Below are 14555 nucleotides of genomic sequence, written 5' to 3'. Positions count from 1 at the left end.
ACTGTTTACAATTTACCACAGCATATTCTTTTGTTCTTCTAATGTTTTCAAAAATCATAATCTACATGGTTTTACTAGTTTGATTTAGTAAAACTGTGTGCTCACTGTGTATCCAAGTCAAGTGACTGAAAATATCCTCAAAAATGTTTTTTTGTAGTCTAATTTTACAAGCCCAAAGGACATAGCTTCACTTGAATATTAGAACACTGTGAAATTAATATTAATTTAGCTGAATGTTTTCAGTTTGAATTAACAGGCTTGCAGTGCCATTCAATCTTGCAAATTGCTATCCTCAGGAATTGAATGTGCTTTAGCTTTTCAAAGTATCAATTATAAGGCATAAAAGTTCAACTACAGCTCCTGGTTTAATCCTTTAGCTATCCATCATCTAAAGCTTACAGAAATAGTTGAATTAAACTTTAAGGATGTAGGGTGGCTATTTTTGCAGACTAAGCAAACAATAGCTGCAATTTTATGCCCTTGATAGAAGTGGACTGGTATGTTAATTCTACATATAAATTCAGCAAAGTATTTGCTCTTGTTCTCATTCAAGTCCGACTCCATCCTCTCAAAACAATTCCTACTCCTTCATTCATTAAAGAAGTTCGGGACTTGGCTTTGTCTCATTTTGAATTTCCATATATTATTTTGTCATGGATTTCTTTGTTGTGCTTTGCTCCATCTCTCTGATCTTCAGTTATCTTGACCTCTTTTTACTCCTGTTTAGGATCCAAGTTCCTGACTAGATACCTCGCAACACTGTTTTGAAGGTCAATATGGAGAAGCTGTGAGGACTGCTAAGGTCTACATAAAACATTTACTTTTGTGATAATACAGCATCTGTAGTTGTAGCAGTTACTGTTCAGGCCCTTTTGTATTACAGCTTCTTCAGACTTTGGGTGAGGGTTTTCTCCAGTCTCCTGAGGGCACCAGACCTATGTGCAAGGCTCAACCTATGACCAGTGGAGTTGGTGGACAAATATCTCCAGCTTTTTGCCCCTTGGTGGTGCTGGTAGGTGGGAGGCAACTCTAACAAGTGTTCTATGCAATCTCTCAGAGGTACTCAGTAAGGCTAAGCCCTGTTCCCATAGCAGAAACTTCATTAATGCACTGTTTTGTGTTCCTTCCATTTTATCTTTCACTTCCTGAACTGGTATTTCCTGGGTTTACCTCTCAAATTGATCACCTGTCCTCAAATTCTTAAGGTCTGTTTCTGGTGGGACTTAGCCTAAGACTTTAGTTCCAAAGGCTTTTCAAAAATATACATGCAGCCAGCATTCTAGGGCTTTAACGCTCAGCCTTAGTCCTGAATGGAACTAAGTCTACTTTGTCACCTGATTACTGGGACTTAGTGTATTTAGTGCTAATTCTCTGAGAGGTAGTTTTCTAGTAATCCTGGCCACACCTACCATTTGCTGAGAGACTGTACCTTACAGAAGAGCCAGCTGAAACATGAGTTAAGCAGGTGGAGATGAAATATCACCATTATTGCTAATAAAGATGATATTCAAAAACATGGCTTACAGCTGTGGGCAAGTGAGTTTTTCAACATTGAACCCCAAAGCTGGGCAGTCTTATGCACAAGGTCATAGTGTTGGACAGCTGAAGGACTCCAACTGCCCTGGCAGAGCCTGCTACTCTGAAGTTTGCAGAAAGGAGGAGCAGAACAGGATGTGTTTTCTCTGCAGAGACAGATCCCAAAGAGAAAAGGAGGAGGAAGGGGCTGCGTCACACATGCTGAGCTCCTATTCTCCAATTTCCCGTTAGAAAATTCATTCCTCTCTTATAGGAATGAATGGGGCCAGAAAGAAACCCAGAATGTTATTGTAATGGATTCCTTTCCTCATAGAAACAAGATGCTAGGGGAAAGGAGTTCCCTCCTTCCAACATTCCTCAGGTTTTTATCCTCTTAGCTCCCTGGGTTTAACCATTACACTCTGGGCCGACTGAGAATGTGACTGGCTCCCCTGCAGGAGATCATCTTTTAATATGATGACAGTGTAGCCCCCCCATAAGCATACCCCCCACCCTTTCCACCCAAATGGCCACTACACTTTCTTTGTGTGTTCTCCTGGTCCTGGTGGTGAAAAGTGTAGCTATTGCCCCAAAAAGGCAATTTAGTGACTGAAGTAATCATAGGCCATGCTGAGCCCAGTTGAAAGTTCCCCATTTCACTTCTCATTCTGAATTATATCTAACAGTTTGAGTGAACTCCAGGAGTCGGTGATGGACAGGGAGACCTGGTATGCTATGATTCATGGGGTCATAAAGAGTTGGACACGACTGAGTGGCTGAACTGAACTGATGTTCAGGGACAGTCTATCAGAGGTTCTGCCAAGAGATTATATAACATTGTAAAGATGTTTTAGGAGAAAATACTCCAGTAACATGGAGAAGGCAATGGCAACGCACTCCAGTACTCTTGCCTGGAAAATCCCATGGACGGAGGAGCCTGATAGGCTACGCTCCATGGGGTCTCGAAAAGTCAGGCATGACTGAGTGACTTCACTTTCACTTTTCACTTTCATGCATTGGAGAAGGCAATGGCAACCCACTCCAGTGTTCTTGCCTGGAGAATCCCAGGGACGGGGGAGCCTGGTGGGCTGCCATCTATGGGGTCGCACAGAGTCGGATACAACTGAAGTGACTTAGCATGCATGCATGCATTCCAGTAAAATACTGATGTTCCCAATTTAAATACAACCCTTCTATCATTGTGAATTTCCCAGGGAGAAATCAGAGTTCTAAGATTAGATTCTCTTTTCTGCTCGAGTTAAAGCTAAAAGGCATTAGCCTAAAATTCATCCTTCCCAGTTTCTAATTCTTGTCTGCCACCGCTCCTCCCTGCCCCCGGTTGTGCCAGGCAGCATGTAGGATCTTAGTTCCCCAATCAGGATTCAAACCTGTGCCCTCCACAGTGGAATTGAAGTCTTAACCACTGGACTGCCAGAGAAGTCCCTAATTCTGCTCATTGTGAACCAGAGGGTTTCTTCATATATGTGGTTCTTTCAGCAGTTTGGACAGGGTCTCATTAGAACCACTAGTCTGGCTTTTTTTCAGAGTCTCAGAAGTTAAACACCACATTTACATTATACCTCACTTTTTAGGGAGTATCATCAAAGCACTCAACACCAACAAAATGAAACAATAGGAAAAAAAAAATCAATACCAAGACCTTCAAGTAGTTGTCAAGACAAAGTGATGCTTCCAGAACTTTGCACTTTTCATAAATGAGACTCAGTGTCATCTTGATTTGGGCTTCACAGGATGCTAGTCCATCTGTGTAAGTATCTGAAATCCTTGATCTGTAAACAAACTGAACTGGGAGGAAGCTCCCTCAAGAAGTTAAAGCTGGCAACATATTTTGCCATTCCCATGGGAAGAATCAACAGATATTTCCCTCAGGGTGACAGATGAGACTGTAGGAGGTCAGAATACACCATCCCAATAGATGTCCTCTGGCATAAGGATTATTTTGAGCTGAAGGCAACTGAGTAAAAGCAGGCACAATATGAGCTCTTTGCTGTCTCCCATCTTGTGAAAAACGGTATCACACATTTCTATGTGAAGGTTTCCCCGTCCCAGTGCCAGCCCCTCACTGTCCATACCAGAAAAAGAATGACAACTTCCAGTAATACAGGAGACAGGCTGGCCCCATGAGTCTACACAACCAAACCTTACTAACTAGGTTAGTTAGCTACCATTGGTTTCCCATATATTTGCCTTCCTACAGTTTGCTGCCCCTAGAAGCTCCCAAGTCCTTTCCATTTGTCTTCGCATTTCTAAGAGTATCATGACCTACTGACTGAGCTAGCCATGCACCCTTGACACTTTTTAAATGTAACCTTTTGTTCAAATGATATAAAACCTCCAAGTTTAAGCTGTTTCTTTGTGAGTTTTCTCTTTCTGGGAAACTCCCTCATCATGTAAAACCTGTAACATCAAAGAAACTTGTAGGTCTTTTCTCATTTTAATATGTCTGTTATCAGACTATTGTGCAGACCCAGCCAGAGAACCTAAGAGGGTGGAGAAGATTTTATTTTATTCCCCATAATTTTTGCATTCTTGCAAAGTTTAGAAATAGCAATGATGGGAAGGCCACTCATGAGTCTGTTTTGAGATCTTTCTTTCCCACCTTGACTCTTAACACCCCTTAACTTCCATTTCCCCTTTCAACACTTTGTCTCCAACATTCCCTGATCCATGGAATCTGGGCTTTAAATAATGACACAGTGGCTCCTACCATTGCCTTTTGCTGTGGAATCACTTGGGCGTGTGAAGCCTGCCATGTAAGGGGAGCTTTTCCTTCATCCCCGCAGTTTGTTTCAGCTGGAAAATGTCCTCAGCAGGCTCCTGAACTAAAGCTGTTGTTGACATTTCTGCAGCTTGAATTTCTAGGTGTATTAGGATTAGTTTCAGATATTTAAAAATACTGCTAAAAAATGCTAACCATCATCTGTGAGTCATAATCTTTTTGCTGGTGGAAGGTCTTACCTTGATATTGACTGCACTGACTGATTAGGGTGATGGCTGTTTAAAGTTGGGCTGGCTTGAAATAGGACAATGAAGTTTGACTCATGACTGACTCCTCCTTTCACGAATGCTTTCTCTGCAGCATAAAATGCTGTTTGCTGCTGCTAAGTCGCTTCATTTGTGTCCGACTCTGTGCGACTCCATAGATAGCATTTTATCTACAGAATTAACCTATTATATAGAATTTCTTTCAAAATTGGAGTCAATCCACTTGAGCCCTGCTGCTGCTTTATGAACTAAGTTTCTGTAATATTCTAAATCCTCTGTTGTCATTTCAACAATCTTCATAGCATTTGCACCAGGAACAGACTCCATCTCAAGACACAACTTTCACTGCTCATCCTTAAGGAGCATCTTCGCTTCCATTCATGTTTTATATGAGGTTGTGGCAGTTCAGTCACATCTTCAGGCTCCACTTCCAATTCTAGTTATCTTGCTATTTCTACCACATATGCAGTTATCTCCTCCACTGAAGTCCTGAACCCCTTAGTCATCCACGAGGATTGGAATCTTCTCTCAATCTCCTGTTAATGTTGATATTTTGACCTCTTTCCAGAAATCACAAATACTCTTAGTGGTACCTAGAATGTTGAATCCCTTCCAGAAGGATTCAACTGGCTTTGCCCAGATCCATTAGAAGAATCACTATCTTTAGCAGCTAGAGTCTTAGAAAATGCATTTATTAATAATTAGACTTGAAATGACTCTGATCTATGGGCTGCAGAATGCATACCGGGTTAGCAGACATCAAAACAACACTGATCCGGCTGCACATCTCCATCAGAGCTCTCGGGTGACCAGGTGTATTGTCAATAAACACTAATATTTTGAAAGGAATCTTTTTTTCTAGGCAGATCTAAAGAGTGGGCTCAAAATACTCAGTCAAACATGTTGTAAAACAGTTGCGCTGTCACACAGGCTTTTTGTTCCATTTACAGAGCACAGGTAGAGTAGACTTTGCATAATTCTTAAGAACCCCACAATTTTCAGAATGGTAAATGTGCATCGGCTTCAACTTAAAGTCACCTGATGCATTAGCCCAAACAGGAGAGTCAGTTTGTTCTTTGAAGGCTTGAAGCCAGGCATTGACATCTGTCCTCCAGCTATGAAAGTCCTGGATGCCATCTTCTTCCAATAGAAGGCTGCTCTGCCTACACTCAAATCTGTTGTTTGGAATAGTCACCTTGGTAAATTATCTTAGCTAGATCTTCTGGATACCTTGCAGCAGCCTCTACATCAGCACTCGCTGCTTCACCTTGCACCTTGATGTGATGAAGATGGCTTCTTTCTTTAAACTTCATCAACCACCCTCTGGCAGTTTCAAACTTCTCATCTGCACGTTCCTCTCTTCTCTCAAGTTTTCAGAGAACTGAAGAGAGTTAGGGCCTTGATGTGGATCAGGCTTTAGCTTCACGGAATATTGTGGCTTGTTTGATCTTCTATCCAGACCATTAAAGTTTTCCGTGTATCAGCAGTAAGGCTGTTTTGCCTTATCATGTGTTCACTGGAGTAGCACTTTTCATCTCCTTCGAGAACTTTTCCTTTGTGGTCACGATTTGGCTGTTTGGCAGGCCTAGCTTTTCTATTTCACCTTCCAAAGTGCCTTCCTCACTAAGCTTAATAATTTCTAGTTTTTGATTTAAAGTGAGAGACATGTGACTCTTACTTGAACACTTAGAGGCCACTAGAGGGCTACTCATTGGCCTATGTTCAACACTGTGTAAAAGGGAATAGGGAGGCCTGAAGAGAGAGAGAGATGGGCTGTTTTGGTGTGCTCATGGCATCCCAAAACAATGACAACAGAAACATCAAAGGTCAATGATCACAGATCACCATAACAAGTACAATAATAATGAAAAAGTTTGAAATACTGTGAGCATTACCAAAATGGGAGAGACATGAAGTGAGCAAATGCTGTTGGACAAATGGAGCTGATAAACTTGATTGATGCAGGACTGCCATGAACATCAATTTGTAAAAAATGCAGTATTTGATAAATGCAATAAATGAAGTCACTCAGTCGTGTCCGACTCTTTGCAACCCCATGGACTGTAGCCCACCAGGCTCCTCCATCCATAGGATTCTCCAGGCAAGAGTACTGGAGTGGGTTGCCATTTCCTTCTCCAGGGGATCTTCCCAACTCAGGGATCAAACCCAGGTCTTCTGCATCATAGGCAGACACTTTACTGTCTGAGCCATCAGAGAAGTCTAATATAGCAAAATACAATAGAACAAGGACGCTTATACTCTGTATTGCAAGAGAGGCTGAGAAATGCAGTCTTCATTCTAGGCAGCCATGTACCCAACCAAACATTACTATTATTGTGAAGTGAAAAGGAAAGTGAAAGTCACTTAGTTGTGTCTGACTCTGTGTCCCTGCAGCTTGCCAGGCTCCTTTGTCCACATAGCTTAGTTGTGTCCAACTCTTTCCAACTCTGTAGCTCACCAGGCTCCTCTGTGCACAGAATTCTCCAGGCAAGCAAGCATACTGGAGTGGTTTGCCATTCACTTTTCCAGGAGATCTTACTTGGATCTAACCGGGATCAAACCCAGGTCTCCCTCATTGCAGATAAGATTGTTTACCATCTGAGCTACCAGGGAAGTATTATGACTATAAATAAATAAATACTAGAGGGAACTGGAATACCAGACTAAGAGCGGTGGTAAGGACACATACCTCTGGCAAGCCTCCTCAGCGCACCAGAACTTCTCCTGCTTTTGACTGGTCCAGGCCTCCAGCAGTATTCCTCTCTGCTCTGCCTTTTCCAGCAATAGTGGATATGTCCTAGCGCTTGATTTCCTCACTACAGCTTTCTAGGAGGAACAGCTGAGTTTGTCACAGTATAACTTATTTCTTAAATTGATCCCTTTCCTTCCCTAACACATATAGGCTAATAGTATTTGTTGGATCTGATGCTTCCCTTTTATTTTTTAGAAAACTTAAGTCTCCTTTCTGGCCCAGACAGTGTTACCTTTCTCACCTAGATTTTGTCTAATGGAGTCTTCTGTTCTGAGAGATAAGTTACTAGAGATTCTGGTCTGCTCAAAGGCAATCATTGTTCAAAAAAACCTTGGGCACTCTCACTTTTCCAAGTTAGATATTCAGCATGGATTTTTTGACTGGGCTAATGCCAATTCAGGGTTGTATTTCATTTATCATTGTCCTGGTCACTCTCTCCTACTATGTTTCACCTTTCTTGTTGCCTTCATTTAGAGTCTTCATTTAGAGTCTTAATTCTCAAAATTTCTCAGGTGTGCTCCCTCTGGGCACAGGCAGCACTAACGCCATGTATAATTATAGTGACATCTGGAAACTCCTTTAATAATCCCATGAATAGTTTACCTGCATTGGCCTGCTGTTCTCCTTTCAAATGGTCCAGACGTTCAGGCACATTTGGCACCACTGTCCAGTCTTGAAGGCACAGTTCCCTAGGGGTTCTTTCCAAGGATGCTCTGCGTAGCTCTAAGAGAGCACTCTGCCCAGTAGTGGCCTATATCTGTGCTCCGTGCTCCCTCTGGGACAGTTGGTACAGTTCACTGAGACTTTGCTTATATTCTTATTCAATTTCCTTGGAACTAAGTTAATTATTTCTGTCCTTATGTTCCAGATGGTCCCACCAAATATCTACCAATTTAAGAAATAACCTCTTAAATGAATGAAACTTCAAGTACAGTATAGTGTCCCTTCAAGTACAGGACAGACACTGAAGGTCTGTCCTTCAATTTCACTTTTCTGTTAATATCTATTGAATCTGTTCTGTAAGATCTCAACTTTATCTCCAAAAAAGGTTTCTCCTTCTAAAGCCAAATTATCCTTCATTTATTTGTTCTCATCCTGTCATTGTTCCTGTCCTGAGACTGAAGCACATTCTAGGAACACTCCAGACATTCCTTGATTTCCCAAACAAATCTGGTTTCTAGAGACCCAAGTTTCCAGGCACAGGATAATTACCTTCTTGACCTTTTTTCTTTTCTAAAAGATTTATTTATGAATTCTGTGGCTGTGCTGGGTCTTTGCTGCTGCATGCGGGCTTTCTCTAGTTGTGGTGAGTGGGGGCTCTTCTTTATCGTGGTGCACAGGCTTCTCACTGCAGTGGCTTCTCTTGTTTCCGAGCACAGGTTCTAGGCGCTCTTGCTTAAGTAGCTGCAGGACGTGGGCTCAGTGGATGCAATTTGCAGGCTCTAGAGTGCAGGCTCAGTAGTTGCAGCCCATGGGCTTAGTTGTTCTACTGCATGTGGGACCTTCCGGGACCAGGGATTGAACTGGTGTCCCTTGCATTACATGGAGAATTCTTAACCACTGGACCACCAGAGAACCCTGACTTTTGTTTTATTTAAAACAACCCGTGTCTTTAACTTAGATAGTTTTTTCGTTCAATAAGGGCTCCTATTTATTGTTTGCTGATTTTCAATGAAAAGCCTTGTTATGGGTGCCTGCACGGGGCCTTGGCCAGAGTTCATATAATTTACAATTCTAGTCAACTTTGGATCACATGGTGGGAGATTAGTCTTGAGATTCTGCACAGGTCATACCATACAACTTCAAGATTAGTCTTGGGGGAATGCCTACATAAGTTGGCATTAATAACTGAAAACTAGAACTTCAGCATGCAGACACAGATGTAGAGAGTGGACTTGTAGACACAGTGGGGGAAGGAGAGGGTGGGAAAATGGAAAAAGTAGCACTGACATATTATACACGATCATGTGTAAAATGGATAGCTGGTAGGAAGCTGCTATCAGTTTGGCGCTTTGTGATGGACTAGAGGGGTGGGGGAAGGGGAGGAGGCTCATGAGAGAGGGGATATATGTATAATTATGGCTGATTTGAGTTGCTGTATGGTAGAAACCAACACAATATTGTAAAGCAATTTTCCTCCAATTAAAAAATAAATTAAAAAAGAAAACTAGAACTTCAGACTCCAGTGCTCTCGAGCACCCATGCTGTAAAGAACCCACTGGTAAAGAAATGATAGAATTAGAAAATCACCATTTTGCAAGCCTTAAAAAAATATTCTAGATAATATATACCAATGGACACTAAAATGGTTTGATGGTGAACTTTATAATGGTGCATCAGACTGACGGCACTAGATGCAGGAGACTAAACACACTTTTCAACTAGGGACAATGGAAAACATACGATATTAGGAAGTCATTGTTAACTTTTTTTAAATGTTATAATGGTATTGTGGTCATGTTTATAAAAAAATGATACTTATCTGTTAGGGAAAGTGAAGTTGTCTTGAAGTCCATTTTTAAGGAGTTTCAGTTTAGTAACTCTAAGTGGAAAGCAATAATAATAATATAGTCAGATCTTGATTATTCCAAAATAGTGTCCAGCGTGTGCATTATCCAGGACTTTGCCCACTGTTCCTCCCTTCTGTGGCTCCTCTGCTGGCCACTACATTTACAGCTGACCCAGTGTAGTACGGAAAGTACACATCTGTCAAATTTTGTGACTTGTTGGATGAAGAAAGTCTGTGGGGAAGAGACTGAAACTACTGATTGAAATCAGGTGTATAAATAATTGGAACATTTCATTTCTTTTTGATTTATATGTCTTCCTTGTTATAGATAAATATGAGTTACAATGATTACATAATAAAACTTTAGAGCCCCAATACAAAAAGCCTTCATTTTATTTAGTTTCTACTTTACTTGTGGAAAAAAATCATTTTTTAAAAGTTTTATTTTACCAAGGACTAATCCTTTGCTGACATTCAACTTTAAAGTATTCTTTCGTGTCTGTCTCACAGGAGAAAACATGCAACATTGCTTCTGTGGCAGTTTCTTCTAGTTTTTCAAGGACTCATGTAGTAGCAACTGGTTCAAAATACTGCTTTGTTTCAAAGCATGCAGTTTAGATGTATCTTCACTAATGATGGCAATATTTCCATTTTGTTCCTGAGCTGTCAGGTCACTTTCACTGTCAGACAGTGTACACAGCAGAGTGTCATTTTCATAAGTTGGAAAGTAATACCTGAAAACAACCACAAATAGACTGAATAACCAAAACTATAGATTACCTAGAAAATTTCTCAGCAGTTGAATGTACACATTACTATAATTTTGCTAAGTTTCTTTGCCAACAGTTTCAACTACATTTTGCAAAGGCTGTAAACGAGAGAACTTCTGAATTAATTTTACTTTGACCTTTATTGGCTGACATCAGTCTTACTAGTATCTTTGTTAGCTGGCATTTCAGCCTTTGCTTGATATTTAACATAACAAGATACTATCTTAAAAGGCAGCCTACTCTACTATCAGGCAGCTCTAGCTCTCAATTTAATACCTCCTTGTATAAAGCTAAAAACGACATTCCTCTCATTTCTATTCAAAGGTTTCAGTTCTGCCCTAGGGATAGCAAAGTTCAAATACAGTTACTCTTTCACACACTACTCCTTCAAATATCCAATAAAAACAACTGTTTCCATGTGTGGAGTCCCCCCTCTTCCCCCAATCTAATCATCACTATTTTCTTCATTATAAATTAAAAAAATTAAAAACATCTATAGAATTTTAAGTCTATTACTCTGGTTCCTTCTCTGGACACACTCTGGAGTTAGTTCTGAAATATAAAGGTTTTGACTTGTATAAGAAGAATTATAGGAACTGGGTCTCAGGTTAGTCCAGGGCTGACTCTGCCTCTCATAAATCTGGAATTTTCTAAAGAGGAAAAACTAGAGCTTTTTGCCTAGACTCCTGGGGGGCTCTGATTTAACATTCCCTGAGAATAGAGGAATCTCTCTGGAGCTGGAACCCCACAACCTCCCAGAGGTTCCCTCAACTGAGATTATCCAGAGTGATTAGAGAACTGTCTCAGAAGGTGAGACTGGCAAAGGATACCTGGGAGTCTGAGACCATCTCAACAGGTACATACTAGAAGAACAAATGCTTGATGTTTTTTTTTTTTTTTCAGAGGGTCGGAAGTCACTGCTGCTGCAGGACATGCTGCAGTTTCTTTCCAACCGGATCTCCTCTCCCGGGCCAGGTGCGTCCAGCCAGCGGCCCCTTGCTTGATGTTTTTAAAAGCACCAGGATGCAAAACATGCATCAAAAGCCCTAGTAGTGGTATACTGTATGACACAGTACTTTTATGTTTAGGAGTTTATCTAAATGAAATAATTATGTAAGTGTGCAAAAATGTAGGCATATGCATCTATTTAGAAGAGCAAAACATAAAAATCCTAAACATCTAGCAAATATCCATACAATGGAATATTTGGCAACCATTAAAAATGATGCAATAGATGTGTAGTGGATATAGAAGATGCTTTTAAATACTTTATTAACAAAATATAACTTAAAAATCTATATTTCTATATCTATCTATTGCTATCCATATCACTACACCATAAAATTTGAAGTAGTTGATTATATCTGTAACAGGGAGATTATTTTAAAACCAAGGTTTTTGAAGATTTTTACTTTTTACAATAGACTTGCACTTATCTTTTATTTAAGTTTAAAGGAATTAAATAAATGGATGAGATAATGGAGAAGGAGCAAAGAAATGTATGTCTGGTTGAGCAGAACTCACTGTGGTTGATCCCATATCTGTTTTTCAGGAAGCAGCGCAGTATGTTTCGCTTCTTCCATATGAGTCCTTAAGTCTGCTTTGGACCTGAACTTCTCCTGGCAGCCATAGCATCTACACTGGTGAATCTGCCTCCGAATGAAATTGACCAATTTCACTTGCTGATAGAAATTTAATCCTGAAAATGATAGTATACAGAATCATCAGACAACTGGTCAGACCCATTTTTACACTGTTGCAATTTTTTTTTTTTTAAAGAACCACTTCTCTTTATTAACCAACCTGAAGAGGCAGTGCAGATTTAAAGCATAGACAGAAAATAATAACAGCTAGTACTTATATAGTGCTTATGTACCAGGCACTGCTCTAATCACTTTTCATGCATTAATACATTTAATCTCCACAACACCCTACCACATAGGTGTTACCGTATCCACATTATACATCAGGAAGCTGTCCAAGGCTGCATAGCCAGTAAGTGGTAGAGCCAGGATGTGACACCAGGCTGTTCGCTCCACAGCCCATGTTCTTGACTATTAACCTATTACATACACATATACATGTGTATAAGAGCAATAAAGTAAAGTAACACTTTCAAGAGTCTAGGAAAGTAGCTGGTGAGTTGAGGGGTGGGCATTGAGCTTTTTCGGAGAAGGCAATGGCACCCCACTCCAGTACTCTTGCCTGGAAAATCTCATGGATGGAGGAGCCTGGTAGGCTGCAGTCCATGGGGTCACTGAGGGTCAGACACGACAGAGCGACTTCACTTTCACTTTTCACTTTCCTGCATTGGAGAAGGAAATGGCAACCCACTCCAGTGTTCTTGCCTGGAGAATCCCAGGGACCAGGGAGCCTGGTGGGCTGCCATCTCTGGGGTTGCACAGAGTCAGACACGACTGAAGCGACTTAGCAGCAGCAGCAGCAGCAGCATTGAGCTTTTTATGGTCTTGGATATATTAGCAAGTCAGTACTTTACGTCTTCATGACACTAATTTTTCTATCATGGTGATCTACTTGGGTACATCTATAATAAACACTCGAGCTACACTACCAAGCAAGGCAGTAGGTGTCTTTCATACACTATACATTCTCTATAACATTCTGCTGAGCCAAGGCCCAATGTCACACAGCTAGTAAGTGCTGGAGCTGGACTGTGAACTCCAGTCTGACTTCAAAATCCATGCTTTTTTCCACTAGCCCCCTACACTTTACAATAGAAATTAATCATTAACTTGTAAGCCCTCCTCCAGGGGATTTTCCGGACCCAGGGATCGAAGTCATGTCTCTTATGTCTCCTGCACCGATAAGCAGGTTCTTACCACTAGTGCCACCTGGGAAGCCCTGTTTTATTTGACATCATATATGTAGGGAAAAAACCTATAAATCAAAACCATATTTGAATATTATAGTTAAGACTGTGAATCACTGTTTCAGGCAGTCCCATTGAGACCATCTGTGGAGAGACACATTTTGGCTTGTACACTCTCCAATCACAACTGCAGAACACAGGCATCGTTCACGGGATAGTGTATGAAAAAAAGCAACATCATGGAAAACAATTTCCGAATCAAACTTACCAAGTTCTGACTTTATTTTGAGGAGATCAAATTCATGTGCATCCTAAAAAAAGGAATGAATGTATCTGTGAGCATATAAATTATTTAATCTTTCAGGATGGAAGTATAAACAGACGGCTTATTCACAGGAGTCTGAACACTGCAGAATTCAGTCTCAGTTCATCATCTGTTTTCAAAGTCTTCAAAATCTACATCTAATTGCTTTATAAAGCACAGTCCAAACAAGTCATGTCAATCAGTTAAAACATTTTAGTTGTTCACAGCTTGTATCTCCAGTTTTTATCATTTACTCTGTATGCACTCTGCAGTCTGACAAAAGAGTCCTCAGTCTCTAGGTAAATGTAGCCCTACTATACTCTGTGTCTGGAGTAGAATTATGACTATAGGTCCTTTGCTTCACAAGTAGATAGGTAATTTTAAATATTCTGCTTTTCCTTTTATACTGTAAAATATGGTGTTTAAACCTGAAAGTTTCTCCTCACTCATATCTTCCCACAAATTACATGTCTTTTGACTTTTACGATGCACAGGCTTATTTTTATTCTGTTCCATTTCTACAATCGCCCATCTGGGTAAATGCTTCAACTTACAAGCTTACAGAGAATAAAGACCATCTAACTCTCTATGAAGGCATTCTGTGTAGCACCACAGGCAGGATAATTAAGAATTCCATGATATGTTATCACTGAAAGTGACTCAGCAGAGGTTGAGGACACCAGTCAAGGATCCTGCAAAGGGAATTCTTACACAGGATAGAGGGACTAAGGCACCTTTCAATTCAAAGAGACTAGGATATTATGAGATTAGGATATTTAAGACTGGAAAGTATACATACGTACTAGTGACAACCTGCTTCAGACAAAATGATTCTCCTTCCTCTTGAGTAAATGCCCATAGCCTTTTGA

The 14555-nt window shown here is 40.5% G+C and overlaps 1 protein-coding gene across 1 annotated transcript in view; it reads right to left on the bottom strand.

Moving 5' to 3' along the window:
* Positions 1–10207: 10207 nt before the first annotated feature.
* ZNF277 (zinc finger protein 277) overlaps positions 10208–14555 on the bottom strand; it is a 134322-nt gene continuing 129974 nt past the window's right edge. Inside the window, exons 10-12 of the mRNA XM_005887427.3 lie at positions 13651–13693; positions 12077–12251; positions 10208–10516 (exon numbers count right to left, since the gene is read on the bottom strand). Of these exons, the coding sequence (XP_005887489.1) occupies positions 10330–10516; positions 12077–12251; positions 13651–13693 (405 nt within the window). The 3' untranslated portion in view covers positions 10208–10329. The remainder of the gene's footprint in view (positions 10517–12076; positions 12252–13650; positions 13694–14555) is intronic.

The sequence above is a fragment of the Bos mutus genome, chromosome 4 (genome assembly GCF_027580195.1).
Source record: "Bos mutus isolate GX-2022 chromosome 4, NWIPB_WYAK_1.1, whole genome shotgun sequence".
In the NCBI taxonomy this organism is placed as follows: Eukaryota; Metazoa; Chordata; class Mammalia; order Artiodactyla; family Bovidae; genus Bos; species Bos mutus.
This window is presented reverse-complemented; position numbering and strand designations above follow the sequence as displayed.